The 23,532-nt window shown below is 41.5% G+C and overlaps 1 protein-coding gene across 9 annotated transcripts in view; it reads right to left on the bottom strand.

The window, feature by feature from the left end:
- The window catches only part of DYSF (dysferlin), a 352,788-nt gene that overhangs the window by 190,573 nt on the left and 138,683 nt on the right, over positions 1 to 23,532 (bottom strand). For 5 of the 9 annotated variants that reach the window (XM_063457567.1, XM_063457574.1, XM_063457566.1 and 2 more), the window contains exons 14-17: positions 11,567 to 11,635; positions 11,435 to 11,478; positions 6,033 to 6,115; positions 3,512 to 3,547 (exon numbers count right to left, since the gene is read on the bottom strand). In XM_063457567.1, coding sequence (XP_063313637.1) covers positions 3,512 to 3,547; positions 6,033 to 6,115; positions 11,435 to 11,478; positions 11,567 to 11,635 — 232 coding nt within the window. The remainder of the gene's footprint in view (positions 1 to 3,511; positions 3,548 to 6,032; positions 6,116 to 11,434; positions 11,479 to 11,566; positions 11,636 to 23,532) is intronic. The other 4 variants (XM_063457569.1, XM_063457573.1, XM_063457568.1 and 1 more) reach the window with 1 other exon arrangement.

Here is a 23,532-nt window from a genome sequence, read left to right as displayed (position 1 = left end):
TGTGTTAAGGCTGTTAATCCACCTAGGTTAAGGTAGCATTTAAACCTCAGTCTACCCTGTATTAATTATCAGAGGAGCTGTAAGAATTTATGGTGTTCACAATATGGCCTTTTTAGACATTTAGCACAGCTAAACCCACCGATTCTCATTTTAAATATTTTATTTAGTGATTGAAAGATAACCAAGTTATTGGGGGTGAAAGGAATAATGATTGACGATCACTCAGACCACTGACTCGAGCCTGTTAAATGGGCTCAAATCAATTAAATTTAGCTCCAAAGTACACAATACAGAAAAAACACCCAATCAGTCACAAGTGGAAAAGACTTAAAGTGGGGAGGTAATACACAAACGAAGAAATTTCCTATATAGTAATGCCCCACACTGTAGAATCTAACGAAAACAGGACTCCTTCCAGTCCTCTCAGAATATATTAAAAATATAAGATCTACAGTAGGAAAGAGATAAATCTCATAGTGTATTATCTAAAGTATTTATGAAAAGTGATTTTCAATGTCACACTCACTAGAAAAAAATTGATTGAAGGCACATCAAAGAAATAAAGTTGATAGAGGATCTTCTCCACGTTATGGACATGTAGGAGAGAGAGTATAATAAGTGTAGACTGTTAAAAAGACAGTGCTGCGCTACACATAGAAGCACTTACAAAGTGGTGGTGGTATAAAGGCACATCAAATCCCAGATGACTAGGGTACTTGGTATCAATCCAGTAGCACTTCTAATTGAAATCAAAGAGCCATCTCTCTAGTTTCAAAATTTATTGTAAAGTGATAAAATAAACATAAATAAAAAAGATAAAAATAGAAACAAACTCCTACAGTGGTCCAAACCCTACGCGTTTTGTCTGATCCTACAGACTTCCTCAGGGGTAAATTCGGAATGGAGGGTCCAGTCTCCTGTGTAGAATCCTCTTGCCGCCCGGCTGGGTTTTAAATGTCTGACTGCTCCTCCTCCAGCTGCCGTCAGCCCATCCGTATGGAGGAGAATCAGCTGTTGCTCGTGGGCCTCTACGTGCGTCCCAAGCCTCGCTTTCAGGCTCCTTCCGGTCACGTGGACGTATCACCGATACGTATGCATTTCATAGTCATAGATACAGGAAGTTTGCATTCCATACGGGCGATCATTATCTTATAAATGCAAGTTAAAAACACAAATTGTATATGACTTTTACCATAAATGTATCAGCCTTTAAGAATAGTTATATACATATATACATAAAAAACGTTGTGTTTTTGCAATAAATATTCAAAGACTTTAAAATTCACGAGTGTATAACTTAATATGTATGTGGAATATAGAAGAAAATGATGACATTAGGTCAAAGGGAATCCAAACTGCAATCAATCGTATAACTAAAAAATGATAAAAAATAAATATAAATAAATAAAAATAAAAATAAAAAATGAAAATAAAAACAAGATCCAGAGAAAGATTCTACCTTCGTTACTCAATAAAAATTAATTTGAGAAAACACAATAAGTCAAAATTGACATTCATACCCTTGGTTGTAGAGTCCTAAGTTTATGGATCCAAAAACCCTCTCTTTTTCTTAATTTTAGCATCAAATCTCCTCCTCTTGCATCTAATGTTACGAATTCAATAGCTATGAAGTTGAGATTATTCTTAAAAGAGGGGCACGAATTACAATGTAAAGGAACTGAATGTGTAGTAATTTTTTTCCTTACATTATTGTAATGCTCCAGACATCTGACTTTAGCTTTTCTCCCGGTCCTTCCCACATATTGTGCCCCACATCCACAAGTGATGAGGTACACAACATGTGTCGAAGAACACGAGATACAACCGTTAATTTTAAAATTCTCAGACTTCTGGGTACTAGTGAACTCTTTATGAATCTTAAAAGTATGTCTACAGGCTTTACAGTTCCCACATGTGTGGAAACCCGAATTGTGTCCCGTTCTTACTTCTCTCTTTTGGAAAGTACTAGGAGCCAAGATATTTTTAAAATTATTACCTTTCTTAAAGATAGTTCTTCATAGCTATTGAATTCGTAACATTAGATGCAAGAGGAGGAGATTTGATGCTAAAATTAAGAAAAAGAGAGGGTTTTTGGATTCATAAACTTAGGACTCTACAACCAAGGGGTATGAATGTCGATTTTGACTTAGTGTGTTTTCTCAAATGAATTTTTATTGAGTTATGAAGGTAGAATCTTTCTCTGGATCTTGTTTTTATTTTTATTTTTTATTTTTATTTATTTATATTTATTTTTATCATTTTTTAGTTATACGATTGATTGCAGTTTGGATTCCCTTTGACCTAATGTCATCATTTTCTTCTATATTCCACATACATATTAAGTTATACACTCATGAATTTTAAAGTCTTTGAATATTTATTGCAAAAACACAACATTGTTTTTTATGTATACCGTATATGTATATAACTATTCTTAAAGGCTGATACATTTATGGTAACAGTCATATACAATTTGTGTTTTTAACTTGCATTTATAAGATAATGATACCTTTTTCCCTATTCATTTATGGCACAACAAATCTTTGTATATAACACATTAAGACTATTAATTACAAGATCGCCCGTATGGAACGCAAACTTCCTGTATCTATGACTATGGAACGCATACGTATCGGTGATACGTCCACGTGACCGGAAGGAGCCTGAAAGCAGGGCTTGGGACGCACGTAGAGGCCCACGAGCAACAGCTGATTCTCCTCCATACGGATGGGCTGACGGCAGCTGGAGGAGGAGCAGTCAGACATTTAAAACCCAGCCGGGCGGCAAGAGGATTCTACACAGGAGACTGGACCCTCCATTCCGAATTTACCCCTGAGGAAGTCTGTAGGATCAGACGAAACGCGTAGGGTTTGGACCACTGTAGGAGTTTGTTTCTATTTTTATCTTTTTTATTTATGTTTATTTTATCACTTTACAATAAATTTTGAAACTAGAGAGATGGCTCTTTGATTTCAATTAGAAGTGCTACTGGATTGATACCAAGTACCCTAGTCATCTGGTATTTGATGTGCCTTTATACCACCACCACTTTGTAAGTGCTTCTATGTGTAGCGCAGCACTGTCTTTTTAACAGTCTACACTTATTATACTCTCTCTCCTACATGTCCATAACGTGGAGAAGATCCTCTATCAACTTTATTTCTTTGATGTGCCTTCAATCCATTTTTTTCTAGTGAGTGTGACATTGAAAATCACTTTTCATAAATACTTTAGATAATACACTATGAGATTTATCTCTTTCCTACTGTAGATCTTACGGTATATTTTTTATAGCTCCAAAGTACAGTCAGCTACAAACGGAAGAGAACTCTGTGAGATCATCCTAAGAAGTTTTAATGAGGACAACTTTGGTTTTCCTTGTTTGATCACACACCATATACAAAAATACATTGGCCCAAATACTAAAACCCATTGTTCATGAGGTTAAATTCCTTCTACTGATTGAAACCATTAAATCCAGACAAAATCACACCGGTTTCATAGCACGTACGGTTAGAAGTCAGGAACGACTTTGCAGGAATCTCATCTGAAGCACAAAGAAACGAACATTGGTTAGATATGATCAAGAGAAGGTGTCAATGCCACTGAGTCCTACAAAGATATGGAATGTTATCAGATAATTGGGATTCGTATGCAACAATACTTGGACTTGTTAGTTAATTGAAAGTGTAAGCAGTTAATGGGCCACTTAAAATTAAGCTAACTTTTGCTTCTTTGATATAAAATATACTAATAATTATGCAGCATCGAGAATCTTCAAAACATTATTTGACAATTCTGCTCCTTGGACTGCTTGATGTTGGCTTACTTTGTGATTATATGTATTTCTGGTACCCTGACCTCAGTTTGTTCTACAAAAACATATACTTCTGGTGCCCTGATCTTGTCTTAGTTACTGGCTTTGTTAGTTTGTCCACAAAGACACCTTTCTTCTTTCTTCTTACACCTTTGACAATGTCTGGCGACATGTTCAGCCATTCTAATGACTGATAATACATCTTCCTGTCCTGTCCATGTAACTCTTTCCTATCTTTCTTCTTTAGGTTCCTGTCTACACCTTGTGAGTTTGAGTCACAATGCTTCTTGACATTATATCCCCTTTATGCCTTCAGAAGAAAACCAAACACTACTCCCTGTAGAAACATGTAGGAGAAGAAGTCTCCCCAAGTGGCTACAAAAGAGCAAAAGAGGTAAAATCATGGATACATGTAGTTTTTTGCCTCTTTCTCAAATTTCTTTAGGTACAAAAGAAGGCAAGCATACTTTCAGTTTAGTGACTATTTAATGCAAGATAAAAAATATAGTTTCAAGGGAATAGTGGTACAGCAGATGTCCCCGAAGCTGGAATTAGAAATATCTACATGTGTTATGAGTTCCCTTACTCCCATTTATTTACTTCCATATTTACCATCACACTAACTAGACCTAGCCAAAGGCAGCAGATCAAAGAGGCATTGGAATACAAACTTGTTTTTTTCCTTTTTTTTTTTTAATGAAAATTAGGTAGCTGCTACCCAAATACGTTCTCCTTAAACAAGACGTTTTCTCTCCTCCTCTCTTAAAGTCTCATTTTTCCATAACCATAATATGCATGAAAGCATCCTGAGTAGACAGTTAATTAGCTCCTGCCACGTCCAACTACCTCAGTGCCTCCTATATATAAGTAATATTTGGCTGCCATGTAATGTGCTGGAGGTGAGCTAAGGAACCAAGAATAAAGCAAGTGCACTGACTGTGATAATGTATTTATGCATGTGGCATTTTAGTTTGTGATGTTCGCCCTTTCAGGTCCACATTCATTTTTCCAAGTGAAATATACTGTGTGCATGCATACAACTATGTTAATAATATTGATCCCAATACAGATTATTTACAAGATCCACTAAATGGCCAACATTATGTGGATATCTGCCTCTCAAATACCTAATTTCAAAATCATGGGCATGAGTATTGATGTTGTACCCTGCAACAGCATCTTTCGCTCTTTTGAGACGTTTTTCCTCTAGATTTTCCTCTGTTGGCAGCAAACTGGAAATCACTCACAATTTGTCATGTTTTGAATCAGTCACAGAAAAAAGGAGTGTAAAAGGATGTGTTTTATGTACTGCACAACTATGTCACTCCACAAAATTAGAACCGGGTTGTTCATAAACCCAATAACAGAATTTACCGGCAATTTCAAATATTGGCAAAAATAGCCAATTTGGAAAAGTACTTTAATTTGGCTATTTTTCTAACTATTCTGAAATTGCTTGAACAATTCCTAACTAAATATATTTTTTTCATTTAATATCCCTGTTAGTATAGCATATGGGGAACTCAGGTTTGAGAGCATCTTCTCTCCCACTGAAAACCCTTTCATGAGGCTAGTTATTGTTCTGGCATTCCATCCAGAGGTATTTCAAAACTGTCTGGAGCGTGATGAACCTACAACAAATATGTCACCATTCGCATCTCCAGAAGGGGAGAAATATGAATGGCCTTACTTTATGGAAGTTCTGAACTCACTATTAGAAAGAGTATCCACATTATGTTGGCCATGAATTCAAGATTAGTTGAACAGAACAAGCAGGTAAGTTTGTGCATGCAAGACATTAGTTGATGAAATGAAAAAGAATACTTAGGCAAGATTATCTTCTTCAAAGGGTTCTTAAAAAAATCCAGACTGGCATTGTGTGGACCTCTTTAGGTTGGCATTTTATGAGCATGCTCATCCAATACTATATCACCAGACAAGGGGCCATGCGCACCTGCCCTATTTGAAGTTAGCAGCCAGCATGATGTGCACATATGTCCTGTCTGACATTCTTACCCAGTAATCATACAATATGAAGATATCACATGTACAAACCGATCGATTGAGTAAGCAAAAACAAATACCATGCAGTCTATGTGCGACAAAGTACTCAGCAAAGAAATTTCCCAAGTTCACCAAAAACACCAGCGTCGCTTGAAAAACCACTCCAATACCCAGAATGACGAGCAAGTTCCAACAAGCGGGCTTTTCTCACCTTCCAGTTCCCCTCCAGGGGCTGAGATCTTGGACATGCACAGGTAAGTGGTACCAATTATGTCATTGTGGGTCAGTCGATCCCTGAAAATACAAATACATTTGCCAAAATGACTCATACTTAGGAGGTTTATGGATGAAAGATAAAATGGCAACCATAGATTACGGACTGGTATATAATGGCTCTTTATTACCAGGACTAACAACCAAATGTCCTGTTTATAAAGAGAATGGTCAGCGTTGCTAGGCTCAATGTAAACGTAACAACCACTGCAAAGAGTTATTTTATGAATGTTTTTTCTTCATAATTTGTAGACTTCAGTCCTGACAAAACATTTTTTCCAATGATAGATTTCCGAAGATTTTTTCGGGACACCCAACATTTGGTCGGATGTCATGTTGGTCAAATGTTGATTTAAAAACTCGAACCAAAGAAGAAACCAAAAAGGGGAAATGGGCCAAACTGTTTTTGAATACATTGATAGGAGCATTTTTCCACTATTTGGTTCACAGGTCAAGTAAGAAAAAGCAACTAATAAAGGAAAACACAAGAGGAACAGTAAAAAAGGATATATTTATATAGTGTATATTTATTAAATATATAATATATAAATATAGATTTATTTTATATTATTTCAGTTAGTCTATAATTCAAGTATATTTCGGCTCAGAATTCGGGAATTCTGAAGAACACACAATAGGCCCAAATTCGGCTGAATTGCAAATCAGTCCAAAGCAAATCTCTAAATCTAATCATTTCTGTATTTCCTTTTTTTACCAGGCAACGTTAAAAGTGTTATTGAAAAACCACAGTTGGAATTTTGATCAATAGCTTACAGGCAGACAATAGCATGCAGATAATTATTGGGCAATGTTTTTAGAATTCCTAAACAATAATGCACAAAACATTCTCCTTATCTATAACCAGTGCAGTCTTACCTTTACTTGCGATGTACACTGCATTTAATATCAGTAGTATTACCTTGCTTTCCTTAATTTATTCAATGAACATAAGAAAAAGGATACCAATAGTGCAAATAAATACACGCAAAAGAGTAGCAACAAAGTAAATATCTGGAGACTAACCATCCTAATAAACTACACATGGGTAATAAGGGATTATGGAGAATTTCTTTGTGCATCATTTTTCAAAGTTTCTAGTAGTTTTTGGGGAATCCCAGCTGGATTGATGGTAGCTGAGAAATATACTTTAAAGAGTAAAAGAGTTGTATTTAAGTTGCGTTAAGCATCTAAGTTGGGTAATTATATTCTTTAAAATCCCAGAGTTTTCAGATTGATCTCAAAATTATCATTATGCGAAAGACCAAAACAAAAACGTACATCGGACTATTTGATCTGTGAGATAATGATAGGGTTAGGATTACTCTATCGTAAATGTATCAGTAGGTTCATGTCTACTGACTTACACTTAATTGACAACTGTGTTTAGAAAATGTTCCTCACATATTTCACAATGTGTTTGTGGAAGAGGCAATAGAAATTCTCTAATGACAAACATTCTCAGTCCATGTTGAGATACCTTTCAGTCCATTTTGTGCTGCTGTAACTCCAAACATGTGATCCTCTACTCTGAGTTTTATGGCTGTGGTGTCCTGCTCTACACATTGCACATTACGTGAGTTTCATTCCTGAGGAGCTCTGTGATGCAGTCAAACATACTGCACATTACTGTGAGTTTTATCACCATGGAGCTTGATGATTCTCTCATGAACTCTGAACATTTCAAGATCCTAAAATATGTAGATTCTAGTATAGAAAAGAGTGACAGAGGGTTTTAATCCTAAAGATCAGAGCTTGTCAGAGCTTGTCCGGTCATCTCCATTTTGACCGTTGCCAGCACCTCATGTTTATCACAAAGCAAAGCTTCAGTAGGAGGTTTTTATGAACACTGCTCATATTTTTAAAACGGTAAGACTGCTGCTCAAGTTTAATTAAAAAAAAAAAAAAAAAAAAGGATGGCACTACCCTTTAATCATAGACAGCTTGGCACGTTTTCTGGGTTGTACAAACATTCACCAGTGGGCTTCATAAAAGGCCAACCCAAGCTATGGTTAAGAAATTCAAATTATAAGCATGGAAAATAGATTACAGATAAAATAAAATGAAAATCAAAGCACATATGCTCGTATTCATTTCATTTTAAGTATTGTTTTTAATGGTGTGTTAACAATAGCGGGACCCCCTCCAGAGGAACGGTACTATTTTAAGTTGTGGTGAATCCCCGCCATTAAAGATATCTATTGATGTGGTTTTTAGTATGTGTGCTCCCCAAGGATAAATCAAAATGGCTGCCAACCCTAGCTCCGGCAGCCAGTAGGATGTCGCTCTTTTATTAGGGGATGGCTTTTCAACTTCCTATTGAACTGTCTGACTATTTACGTAGAAAGCTGGCCCGAACCTAAAGCAGTAAATATTCTGCAAAAAGTGCCCAGCCCAGGGACAAAAATAGCATTGTTGATCTTTGCAGGATGTCTTTTTTTTTTTTCAAATGTAATAAAGTAATTTAAATCTATAAAACAGACACTGTGGCTGCTGTGATACACTGCCAGAAACTGGTTTAATATATGGTTAAGTAAGAATTAAATGTTATCGACCTTTGTCTTTTGAAAACTGCAAGACAAAGATGGATCATCACTAGTCAAGCAGATGCAGGCTGGCGAGTATAAGTGCTGGGTAAGTGCCCTGCCAAATGTAAGGTTTTCCAAGTGCCCTTAGAAGTAGACTTGTCATGGTTTGAGGTTTGAGTTGTGCCCACTATTTGTTTTGTTATGGGGTGGGGGTTTAGAACACAGTAAAGACCTATGATTTAAACTTTTTTGCATTGCCCGAATTTCAAGGATAATCTCATAGCCATGTCAAGTCCTCTTTAAATGGACAGCAAAACCTATGTTTTTTCCTAAAAAAATTGGAGACATCTTAGGTTGATGGTCTGAGAGAGTACTAAGGTTCTTAAGAGTCTGTCTGAAATGTAACTGAATAGTGATACAGAATGCTTTAAATAAACACGTGACTCAAATGTAAAGATCTAGTCTCCCACGTATTAGTAAAGAGGCGAATGTCTCAATGTATTTTAATGTGATGGTAAAACAAAAAGCGATGCTACCATTGCCTTTAATGTACCAATGGTTCACCAGTCATTTGGTGACCAAGCCCTCGTAAATCACAAACTACACTCACAAGTGATCTTCCTCCAAAACGAATTATTAGTCGTTTGGTGTGGCATTTTATGTAAAGAAAATGTAGCAGATCTGTCAACTAGTCATCTGGTACTTCCCTCAATAAAAAATAAATAAAACCACAAATATTATCTGCCAATCATTGCCCACTCCTTGTGTCACATGACTAAACGTTAGAATTAATCAACCCATGAAGTAAATCATTTTAAAATATTCTGCAGGCTTTCCTGTTTTCCAATACTGCTCCGATTCATGTTACCCTGCAATCCACAGTTCCCAGCTTGTTATTAATACCATTGGCTTTCCCTATTTATGTATATGCTGTATTTACATATTACTGTGGATAAACTACCGCCTACATAGTGTGGTTTTCTACGATGCTTTGATTCAGATGGGTTAAGGGACAACTGTCACCTCAAAACTATTTTTAATATAATAATCCTTTCATCAAGTTTTGAAAGAAAATATATTTTTTATAAAGTATATGGAAAACAAAAATAGTAAACCTCATCCCCACCTTTAGTATATGACAGGATCCTTCAGCCATATACATACACCTTGGGTCAGACAATGTTTGGAAACCAACAGTTAGTCTCTATGGTCTTCCCTGCTTCCGTGCATGGAGTGAAGCCAAGAAGACCATAGAGACTAACTGTCAAATACAAACACTGTCTGACCCAAGGTGCATGTACATGGCTGAAGGATCCTGTTGTAAACTAGGGATGTGTGTTTCTCTTTATGTTTTACATAAACTTCATTTGTAAAAAATCTATTTCTTTTCAAAACCTGATGAAAGTATTATTATATTTAATAGTTTGAGGTGACAGTTTTCCTCTAAGCTTACAAACATTATTTTAGGAGAGTCTCCTTCAGTTTGAGTGTTCTTCACTTCCTATAGCTTACCTGGATCCCAACAGCAGTCCTGCTACTATGACTTACCACCACCTGTCCTTAACGTATAACAGCTCATTTCATTAGGCCGGAACAATATAATATATATATATAAAGGGTGAGGTTTGCTCAGTCACTTTAATTAATCTTTGCAGAGCACGTTTTTAACAGATGTCCTCTTTTCTCTCGATGTGTCCGCCTCAATGCTGCACTGACTTCAAGTCTTAAATCACAATTGTCCTTACCCATAAGGGCTAGAAAAGGATTTACTGCACCTATTATCCTTTGTAGATTACAGTTCTTTAAATTATGTATCTTTAAAAAAATAATATGATATTCTATCTGGGTTTACATGAGCCCCAAATTCTGGTATACAAACATTAATAGCTAACAATATTTTTCGATAATGGCAATTCTTCTTTATCAATAAAAACATGTTGAATCCTTTTTAATCAATATATTGGTAATAATGCAAAACATTAAATAGTATGACTACTGCAAATATTCTTTTATAAAACAGAAAATTAAGAGTAAATTAGCAATTAATAAATATATATTTTTCCTTTTAGCTTTGCGATTTATATACTGTATAGTCTGGGATCCCTCAAACTAAATTTGGAGTTGAGAAAGGAAAGTTCCTAAAATATACATTAGTATATGTCATTTCTTTGCGCCCCTCTAAAGTGGTCTACCACATTTGAAATATTTGGCTCGCTAACTCCGCCGCGAATTATAAATAGCTGGCCTGACCTCGATTGAATAAATCACATCGAGAAAGCGGCTGAAAGAGCTCGGCTGAACACACCGAGTAAGCGATTGGCCATCTGTGTCCTGGTGTAAAGGAGAGGAGACTACCTGTCTAAATAAACCCAAAGCACTTGCTTTCTTCTGAGTGTGAATTTCAACGCTCCGGTGATAGAATGGGCAGCATGAGCTAGGAATCTATACTATGAATAATTTTTTTACTAACCATATGTTTAACATGGCAGGAGCTTTGTTTTGGCTGCCTTTCACTTAATATATTAAGCAGCTGATAAAAAGATGAACTTACTGCGTGTAGAGAAGGAACCTATCTTATTATCTGCTAATATCCAGCTCTGGACCTACAGCAGTCAGTCCAACACATACACTATTCTATGTTCTGGGAGGAGAGTCAATATCACAGGCCGGAGGACAGTAGACATTACCCGGGCATTATAATAATCGTTTGGGGTCCTCCAGCAGGCTTTGGTTAGAGCAGAATTAGAGAAATGTGGATTAAAAACCACTAGTGGGCAAAGGTCGGAGGTCAATGGTGGAGGTCAGTGTGGCTTACCAGTCAGTGAGTCTGATTTTCATTTTTTCACACATGGATGGGAACTGTGGAGACATAAACAGAGATTGCCCAGGTTTACACAGGGCAATACATGTGTAAGGATTATTAATCAGGGTGTAATGGGGGGCTCACCCTGATGGGTAAAGTGATGATCTGATTCCACTGGGGATTTGCGTTCTTCTCCATGATTTTACTGCAGAGCTGTAATGAGAAGCAGAGAGCGTTAACCCTAACCCTGGCTCACAGTCTGAGATGGCTGAAGTGAGGGCAGAATCAGACATTGAGGATGCCTTTGGTGTCTAAGCTGGGTTTAATACATTTATTAGCATGCCTGCACTAATCACATAGCACATTCAGTTCATGTAGGAATGGTCACTATGTGACACTTGTTTCGGCATTCTGACATAGTCAATATATACCCATAGAAACATAGAATGTGACGGCACACAAGAACCATTTGGCCTATCTAGTCTGAATGAAACTTTCATTAGTCCCTGGCCTTATCTTATAGTTAGGATAGCCTTATGCCTATCCCACGCATGCTTAAACTCCTTCACTGTGTTAACCTCTACCACTTCAGCTGGAAGGCTATTCCATGCATCCACTAACCTCATACTCATACTCAGGGCACTTATAACTATGCAGTATACTATCTCATGATACAGAGCAACACATTAAACTATCTCATGGTACACAGCCACACATTAAACACTCACATGATACACAACCACACATAACGTGTGGGTGTAAGCCATAATCATGTATATATCTTCTAATGGTACACAACCACACATTATACAATCTCATGGTACATAACCACACATTATACAATCTCATGGTACACAGCCGCGCATTATACAATCTCATGGTACATAACCACACATTATACAATCTCATGGTACACAGCCACACATTATACAATCTCATGGTACACAGCCACACATTATACAATCTCATGGTACACAGCCACACATTATACAATCTCATGGTACATAACTTCACATTATACAATCTCATGGTACACAGCCGCACATTATACAATCTCATGGTGCACAGTCACACATTATACAATCTCATGGTACATAACTTCACATTATACAATCTCATGGTACACAGCCGCACATTATACAATCTCATTGTACACAGCCGCACATTATACAATCTCATGGTACACAGCCACACATTATACAATCTCATGGTACATAACTTCACATTATACAATCTCATGGTACACAGCCGCACATTATACAATCTCATGGTACATAACCACACATTATACAATCTCATGGTACACAGCCACACATTATACAATCTCATGGTACACAGCCGCACATTATACAATCTCATGGTACACAGCCGCACATTATACAATCTCATGGTACACAGCCGCACATTATACAATCTCATGGTACATAACCACACATTATACAATCTCATGGTACACAGCCACACATTATACAATCTCATGGTAAGCAATCACACATTATACAATCTCATGGTACACAGTCACACATTACACAATCTCATGGTACACAGCCGCACATTATACAATCTCATGGTACACAGCCACACATTATACAATGTCATGATACACAGCCACACATTATACAATCTCATGGTACATAACCACACATTATACAATCTCATAGTACACAGCTGTTACGACACTCCCCGCCAGGTGAATGAAGCCGCCGTTTAGTCGACAATCCCCTTTCTCCAGAAATGCAATTTTAGTCCAACCGATCATAAAACTCCCGAACGGAGCATACGAATGCGGCAACTCCCGATCAGCAATCCATCCGAAATCCTTCCACAGCTAGAAATAAACGAAAACGCTGTCCCAATAATAAATCCCTCCACAAACGAGACAAAGCTCCGTCTTGAAGGTCAAGCAGTAATGTGTTTAATGGGGGCTACCTGCCCGGTATTTATGCAGGTCTCCACAAGGTAGACACTCCCCTAGGGGACCTTGTGGAAGACTGTAAAATATATTATACAGTAGCCAATCGCAGTGGCTTCAATACAAGCCCTTCCCATTTTACCCATAAATCATTCTTTCCTATCCCGGAGATAATTAGGGAGAAACCTAATTAACTCCGAGGATAGGGACCATCGCCATTTTAAAATACAATACGAAAAATACAATAAAATACATAAAATCAGAAGTACCGAATGTATAGTGTTCGTGTAACGTATCCCCAGATAGCCTGGATCTGAGGGCATATTCCTACCGAATAGCGCTCAGGTCCGATGTACACAGTCCAATCGCCATGGAGTCAAAGTCTCTCATAAGTCCTTCGGTATACGAATGACTCCATGGGACGGCTACCTGGGTAAATCCATACGAAGTGCAGAAACTCCCGAACTGACCGGTGTTCGTACGCCTCAATGAAATAGAAGGGGGGCGGCCGTCTCCAGCGGTGTTCGGTAGATAAAGAGTCCGTTTTTAGATCCATAGGTTTTGTACCGAACACCGCTGATTCGCCTCGTGTCCAAAATGGCCGCCGCCTCGTGGTCGGCATACGAACGACGACCACCCGTACGAATGGAATGGAGAGGTGTTTGCGGTTAACCACAACGTTCTAATTGTGGTCAAGGTGTTAACAAGCCGCACACTCCTCTCCTGGGTGGCCGTTGGTTCGGTAGTTTCAATCGGTACTTAGGGAAAACATACGAACAGGGGCATACGGACAGGAAATCCACGAACTCAAGGCAAACAGACGAACCAACAATACAGGTCTATGCAGAAGGGTTCGTCACACGGCTCCCCCCTTGTGGGACACTCCGGCAGACCCGGCTTGGCCCTTTAGCGGGTCAACTTGGGGATGACCGGACTAGGAGGTAGCAAGAACGTCGGTTTGCCGCGACAATCCATCTGCATTCCCATTCTGCTTACCGGGTCGGTAGCTGATGGTGAAGTTATACGGTTGCAAGGCTAAACTCCACCGCAGCAGTCTACCATTGTCTCCTGAGACCCGGTTAAGCCAGACAAGGGGATTGTGGTCCGTCACAAGGGAAAATTCCTGTCCATACAAATAAGGACTTAACTTTTTCAATGCCCAGACCAGGGCCAAGCATTCCTTCTCCACTGCCGCATAACTCACTTCTCGGGGTAACAGCTTTCTATTGAGATATGCGACAGGGTGCTCTCCTCCATCTTCCCCGACCTGGCTTAGCACAGCCCCCAGTCCATACATGGAAGCATCTGTATGGACGAGAAAACGTTTGTTAGGAACGGGGGCAGCCAGGACAGGGGCATTCACTAGAGCCTGCTTAAGTGCTCGAAACGCAGCTTCACAAGCTGGAGACCACAGGACCTGCTTAGGGAGGTTTTTCTTAGTCAGGTCAGTCAGGGGCTTAGCGATCGAGCTGTAGTCGGGTACAAAGCGTCTGTAGTACCCTGCTGTCCCTAGGAAGGCTAATACTTGGGTCTTAGTGATAGGTGTGGGCCAGTTCGCTACTGCCTCTATCTTAGCTGGCTCCGGTCTCTGGCTCCCACACCCTACTCTGTGACCCAAGTATTGCACTTCAGCCATGCCTAGATGACACTTCTCTGGTTTCAATGTCAGGCCGGCGGCCCGAATTTTGTCCAGTACTACCCCTACATGCACCAGGTGTTCCTCCCAGGACCCACTGTAGATTGCAATATCATCCAGGTATGCACAAGCAAATTCCTGGAATCCATCAAGGAGCCTGTCCACCATACGTTGGAAGGTAGCTGGGGCATTCTTCATCCCAAATGGCATGACCTTAAATTGGTATAAGCCAAATGGGGTGACGAAGGCCGACTTGGGGACAGTGTCCTTGGCCAGGGGAATCTGCCAGTAGCCATTACACAGGTCTATGGTGGTCAGATAGCGTCCCCTGGCAATGCGATCTAACAATTCGTCTACCCGGGGCATCGGGTAAGCGTCAGTGGTGGTCCGCTCGTTGAGCCTCCTGTAGTCCACACAGAACCGGGTGGTCCCATCCTTCTTAGGCACCAGGACTACAGGGGAGGCCCAAGGGCTATCGGAGTGCTCGATGACCCCAAGCTGGGTCATCTCCTGTATCTCCTTCCGCATTCCTTCTCGGACTGCTTCAGGGATACGGTAAGGGGGCTGTCGCAGGGGGTTCTGTCCAGGAGTCTCTACCTTATGTACAGCTAGGGTAGTGTAGCCGGGCTCTTGGGAGAACGTCGCCTGCTTCTCCCACAGAAGCTGTCTTGCCTGTTCTTTCTCTGTGGGGCTTAACCTGTCCCCTAGCTGTACGAGGCTAGTCATGTCAGTCTGGGAATCTCTTGCTAACAAGTCGGGTAACGGTAAACTTTCGGTATCGTCTGCAGCGGGGGCACATACTGCAGCTACATTCTCAGGTCGTTCCTGATACTCCTTTAGCATGTTCACATGAAAGGATCGCTGGATCCTGTCATCTGAACAGCTGGCTATAAGGTAGGTAGTATCACACACCTGAGCTAATACTTTATACGGGCCCTGCCAAGATGCCTGCATCTTGTTCGCCTTCACAGGTTTGAGCACTAACACCTTCTGCCCAACCTGGAAGACTCGCTGCCGGGCACCCCGATCGTACCATTCCCTCTGTCTCCCCTGGGCCACCTGGAGGTTCTCTCTTACCATCAGAGACAGTTTCTCCATGCGGTCCCGGAGTTCCAGAACATACGGTACTATGGGGGTCCCTTCCTGCTCGGTCTCCCCCTCCCAGTGGCCTCTAATGAGATCTAGGGGTCCGCGGACCCTTCTCCCATAAAGCAACTCAAAGGGGGAGAACCCAGTAGATTCCTGGGGCACCTCTCTGTAAGCAAACAACAGATGAGGCAGGAATCGCTCCCAATCTCTGCAAGTGTCAGAAAAGGTCCTCAGCATCTGTTTGAGGGTGCCATTAAATCGCTCGCAGAGACCGTTAGTCTGTGGATGGTATGGGGAACCAAGTATCGGTTTAATGCCGCATACCCTCCACAGCTGCTGGGTGAGCACAGCGGTGAATTGGGTTCCCTGGTCCGAGAGGATCTCTTTAGGGAACCCAACCCTGGTAAAAATCCTAACCAGGGCATCAGCAACTGTCTCTGCCTCTATGTTAGACAGCGCTACTGCCTCTGGATAGCGAGTGGCATAGTCCACCACGGTGAGAATGTATTTCTTACCGGATGGGCTCGCCCTGGCCAGTGGACCCACAATATCAACAGCTATGCGGGCAAAGGGCTCCCAAATAATAGGCATTGACATAAGCCTAGCTCTTGGGTGGTCCCCCCGCTTACCTACCCGTTGACAAGTGTCACACGTGCTACAATATATCCGCACAGCCTGGTTAAACCCTGGCCAAAAAAAGTTCTGCATAATCCTATGGGCTGTGCGGCGGGAACCTAGATGTCCGGCTAGCGGAACATCATGCCCTATCCGCAGAATCTCCTGCCGGTATTTTGCAGGCACTACCAGCTGTCGATTCGGCGGAGGGGCAACACTCTTCTGGGACGGCTTAGGGATCCGGTATAACCTGTCCCCCACCCACTTATACCGCTCTCCATCTGTTCCTTCCTCTCCAGTATCTGCTCTACCCCTATATCTCTGGAGGGATGGATCTGTCTGGGTTTCCCTCCCGAACTCCTCTGGGGAATCCCAGCTAACTAACGTCTGCCCTGGGGTGTCAGTCGGGGAATCGGGTCTTACCTGGGTCTCAGCAGCAGGTGGGCTGGTTCCAGCAGCACGGATCTGAGCACGGGTAGTCACTGGGTTGGCCTCGGCAGGTCCCATGGGAGCATATGCAGAAACCAAAGGGGCCAAATCATTTCCCAGTAAAACATCAGCAGGCAAATCCTTCATAACTCCCACATTCACATGTCCGGATCCCACTCCCCAGTCCAAATGAACCCGGGCAACAGGCAGACGGAACACGGCGCCTCCTGCCACCCTTACTGCCACAGTGTCTCCAGTATGCTGTTGTTCGGAAACAAGGTTCTTTTGGAGCAGGGTCATAGTAGCTCTGGTGTCTCTCAGACCATTGACCACTTTACCATTCAGCTTAACGGTCTGTCTGTGCTGTCGGCGGTTGTCCTGCTGGGCTGCTTGTACTGGGTCTGCCTCATGTAGGATACCCCAAAACTCCTCCTGCTCGAGGCAGTGAGCAGAAGGCTGAGGTGGCTGCTGGGCTCCGCCGGCTGGTCTTCTCCAGGACTGTGCTTGATTGGCATTGTTTAATGGGCACTCTGTCCTTTTATGCCCCAGTTGCTTGCATCCATAGCATCGGATTTGTTGTGAGTAATCCCGCGCGTTGAATCGGGCTGACTGCCCATAGTTGGTTGCTGGCGGCATAGTGGGGGTACGTTGTGCTAGGGGGTGATATACATTGGTGGTTGGAGGTGCTGCTGGCTTGTACTCTACTCGGGCAGGGACCTTGGCTGCCGTCTGGTCTAGCTTTCGTGCATCAGTGTATTCGTCGGCCAGACGAGCAGCTTCATGAAAGGTAGCGGGTTTGCGGTCCCTGACCCACTCTCGAACTCCTGCAGGTAACCTGTCAAAGCAGTGTTCTAGCAGGAATACTTGCAGCACCTCTTCCCCAGTTACCGCTTGGCACCCTGCCATCCAGTGGGCTGCCGTGCGGTGTACCCTGCATGCCCATTCCACATAGGAATCACCAGCCTGTTTGTTAGTGTCCCGGAATCGCCTCCGGTACGCCTCAGGAGTAACAGCGTATCGGGCCAAAAGGGCATCTTTTACTGCCCGGTAGCTAGTGATTTCCTCCTCTGGAATGGCCCGAAAAGCCTCACTGGCCCGGCCGGATAATTTCCCAGAGAGGATAGTAACCCATTCTTCTGCGGGCACCTGGTGTAACGCACACTGTCTTTCAAAGTCCGCCAGGAACCCGTCTATCTCTCCCTCAGTCTCAATAAAATGTCTAAAAGCAGCAAATGGTACCTTTTTCCTTCCATTATTATTATGGGATACCTCTGCTGCTGCAGCTCCTCTCCTCTGGAGCGCCTGTTGTGCTGTCACTGCGGCTTGTACTTGCACCACAATATCCGCTGCAGGGTTGGGGCCAAAGTGTACCAGCCTTATCTGGACTGCCCGGTTAAACGATATCTCCTCGGGTGTTAAATCCAGCAGGCCAGGCACATTAGCTCTTTCCATTCCCTGTGCTGCATCCATCTCCAACAATATAGCGATAATCTCCCTTTTCTTGAGATTACTTGCTGATCGTCCTCTGCGCTCCAAAATGTCTTTAAGGGTAGCACGCCTTAATTCCTCATATTGCATTTCCAATCTGGGGTGTGTAGCTGCCACCAATTGTTACGACACTCCCCGCCAGGTGAATGAAGCCGCCGTTTAGTCGACAATCCCCTTTCTCCAGAAATGCAATTTTAGTCCAACCGATCATAAAACTCCCGAACGGAGCATACGAATGCGGCAACTCCCGATCAGCAATCCATCCGAAATCCTTCCACAGCTAGAAATAAACGAAAACGCTGTCCCAATAATAAATCCCTCCACAAACGAGACAAAGCTCCGTCTTGAAGGTCAAGCAGTAATGTGTTTAATGGGGGCTACCTGCCCGGTATTTATGCAGGTCTCCACAAGGTAGACATTCCCCTAGGGGACCTTGTGGAAGACTGTAAAATATATTATACAGTAGCCAATCGCAGTGGCTTCAATACAAGCCCTTCCCATTTTACCCATAAATCATTCTTTCCTATCCCGGAGATAATTAGGGAGAAACCTAATTAACTCCGAGGATAGGGACCATCGCCATTTTAAAATACAATACGAAAAATACAATAAAATACATAAAATCAGAAGTACCGAATGTATAGTGTTCGTGTAACGTATCCCCAGATAGCCTGGATCTGAGGGCATATTCCTACCGAATAGCGCTCAGGTCCGATGTACACAGTCCAATCGCCATGGAGTCAAAGTCTCTCATAAGTCCTTCGGTATACGAATGACTCCATGGGACGGCTACCTGGGTAAGTCCATACGAAGTGCAGAAACTCCCGAACTGACCGGTGTTCGTACGCCTCAATGAAATAGAAGGGGGGCGGCCGTCTCCAGCGGTGTTCGGTAGATAAAGAGTCCGTTTTTAGATCCATAGGTTTTGTACCGAACACCGCTGATTCGCCTCGTGTCCAAAATGGCCGCCGCCTCGTGGTCGGCATACGAACGACGACCACCCGTACGAATGGAATGGAGAGGTGTTTGCGGTTAACCACAACGTTCTAATTGTGGTCAAGGTGTTAACAAGCCGCACACTCCTCTCCTGGGTGGCCGTTGGTTCGGTAGTTTCAATCGGTACTTAGGGAAAACATACGAACAGGAAATCCACGAACTCAAGGCAAACAGACGAACCAACAATACAGGTCTATGCAGAAGGGTTCGTCACAACAGCCACACATTATACAATCTCATGGTACACAGCCACACATTCTACAATCTCATGGTACACAGCCACACATTATAAAATCTCATGGTACACAGCCACACATTATACAATCTCATGGTACACAGCCACACATTATATAATCTCATGGTACACAGCCACACATTATACAATCTCATGGTACACAGCCACACATTATACAATCTCATGGTACACAGTCACACATTATACAATCTCATGGTACACAGCCGCACATTATACAATATCATGGTACACAGCCACACATTATACAATCTCATGGTACACAATCACACATTATACAATCCCATGGTACACAGCCGTACATTATACAATCTCATGGTACACAGCCACACATTATACAATCTCATGGTACACAGTCACACATTATACAATCTCATGGTACACAGCCGCACATTATACAATCTCATGGTACACAGCCACACATTATACAATCTCATGGTACACAGCCGCACATTATACAATCTCATGGTACACAGTCACACATTATACAATCTCAGGGTACACAACCAAACATTATACAATCTCATGGTACACAGCCACACATTATACAATCTCATGGTACACAGCCGCACATTATACAATCTCATGGTAAACAGCCACACATTATACAATCTCATGGTACACAGCCACACATTATACAATCTCATGGTACACAGCCACACATTATACAATCTCATGGTACACAGCCACACATTATACAATCTCATGGTACACAGCCACACATTATACAACCTCATGGTACATAACCACACATTATACAATCTCATGGTACACAGTCACACATTATACAATCTCATGGTACACAGTCACACATTATACAATCTCAGGGTACAAAGTCACACATTATACAATCTCATGGTTCATAACCACACATTATACAATCTCATGGTACACAGCCACACATTATACAATCTCATGGTACACAGCCACACATTATACAATCTCATGGTACACAGCCACACATTATACAATCTCATGGTTCATAACCACACATTATACAATCTCATGGTACACAGCCACACATTATACAATCTCATGGTACACAGCCACACATTATACAATCTCATGGTACACAGCCGCACATTATACAATCTCATGGTACACAGCCAGACATTATACAATCTCATGGTACACAGCCACACATTATACAATCTCATGGTACACAGCCACACATTATACAATCTCATGGTACACAGCCACACATTATACAATCTCATGGTACACAATCACACATTATACAATCTCATGGTACACAGTCACACATTATACAATCTCATGGTACACAGCCGCACATTATACAATCTCATGGTTCATAACCACACATTATACAATCTCATGGTACACAGCCACACATTATACAATCTCATGGTACACAGCCGCACATTATACAATCTCATGGTACACAGCCACACATTATACAATCTCATGGTACACAGCCACACATTATACAATCTCATGGTACACAGCCACACATTATACAATCTCATGGTACACAGCCGCACATTATAAAATCTCATGGTACACAGCCACACATTATACAATCTCATGGTACACAGCCACACATTATACAACCTCATGGTACACAATCACACATTATACAATCTCATGGTACACAGTCACACATTATACAATCTCATGGTACACAGCTGCACATTATACAATCTCATGGTACACAGCCACACATTATACGATCTCATGGTACACAGCCGCACATTATACAATCTCATGGTACACAGCCACACATTATACAATCTCATGGTACACAGCCGCACATTATACAATCTCATGGTACACAGCCACACATTATACAATCTCATGGTACACAATCACACATTATACAATCCCATGGTACACAGCCGTACATTATACAATCTCATGGTACACAGCCGCACATTATACAATCTCATGGTACACAGCCACACATTATACAATCTCATGGTACACAGTCACACATTATACAATCTCATGGTACACAGCCGCACATTATACAATCTCATGGTACACAGCCACACATTATACAATCTCATGGTACACAGCCGCACATTATACAATCTCATGGTACACAGTCACACATTATACAATCTCATGGTACACAACCAAACATTATACAATCTCATGGTACACAGCCACACATTATACAATCTCATGGTACACAGCCGCACATTATACAATCTCATGGTACACAGCCACACATTATACAATCTCATGGTACACAGCCACACATTATACAATCTCATGGTACACAGCCACACATTATACAATCTCATGGTACACAGCCACACATTATACAATCTCATGGTACACAGCCACACATTATACAACCTCATGGTACATAACCACACATTATACAATCTCATGGTACACAGTCACACATTATACAATCTCATGGTACACAGTCACACATTATACAATCTCAGGGTACAAAGTCACACATTATACAATCTCATGGTTCATAACCACACATTATACAATCTCATGGTACACAGCCACACATTATACAATCTCATGGTACACAGCCACACATTATACAATCTCATGGTACACAGCCACACATTATACAATCTCATGGTTCATAACCACACATTATACAATCTCATGGTACACAGCCACACATTATACAATCTCATGGTACACAGCCGCACATTATACAATCTCATGGTACACAGCCACACATTATACAATCTCATGGTTCATAACCACACATTATACAATATCATGGTACACAGCCACACATTATACAATCTCATGGTACACAGCCGCACATTATACAATCTCATGGTACACAGCCACACATTATACAATCTCATGGTACACAGCCGCACATTATACAATCTCATGGTTCATAACCACACATTATACAATCTCATGGTACACAGCCGCACATTATACAACCTCATGGTACACAGCCGCACATTATACAATCTCATGGTACACAGCCACACATTATACAATCTCATGGTTCATAACCACACATTATACAATCTCATGGTACACAGCCACACATTATACAATCTCATGGTACACAGCCGCACATTATACAATCTCATGGTACACAGCCGCACATTATACAATCTCATGGTACACAGTCACACATTATACAATCTCATGGTACACAGCCACACATTATACAATCTCATGCAATTCATGTTTAAGGCAGAGGACTAGACATTGTAAAGTCCGGTTTGTGATGTTTTATAGAATAAAAAAAAAGACCAGCAGCAGCATCTAGTGGTGATTTTGAGCATGACACAATCAGACATCTGGGGAATTAAGATTTATAACGTGGTCCTTTGGAGAGCAAGTCTCCAGTCTCAGTCCTCTGGGTTTGTGATCCTGGGGGTGTGGAATAAGAGGTCTAGCGGCTCCTCCTCAGTAAGCTAGTGCACAAGTGTGACATCAAATCCCACAGGGGGGCAGGTGGAACTCTAGTGTTCCCCCAGTATTAGACACCAGGGAGAGAAACCACCCTTTCCTCTCCTTACAGCAAGTAAACAGGAGGAGAGGAAGGAAATTTAAACAGATTGTGTGTAACTGTATGAGTGTTAGTGGAAGTCTGTGTTAGTGTGGATCTATAGATGTGTATTCATGAATGATTGAGTGTCAGTGTGAGGCTGTGTATGAGTGTCAGTATGTGTCTCTGATTGAGTGTCAGTGTGAGGCTGTGTATGAGTGTCAGTATGTGTGTATGATTG

Source organism: Pelobates fuscus, chromosome 6 (genome assembly GCF_036172605.1).
Source record: "Pelobates fuscus isolate aPelFus1 chromosome 6, aPelFus1.pri, whole genome shotgun sequence".
Taxonomy (NCBI): domain Eukaryota; kingdom Metazoa; phylum Chordata; class Amphibia; order Anura; family Pelobatidae; genus Pelobates; species Pelobates fuscus.
This window is presented reverse-complemented; position numbering and strand designations above follow the sequence as displayed.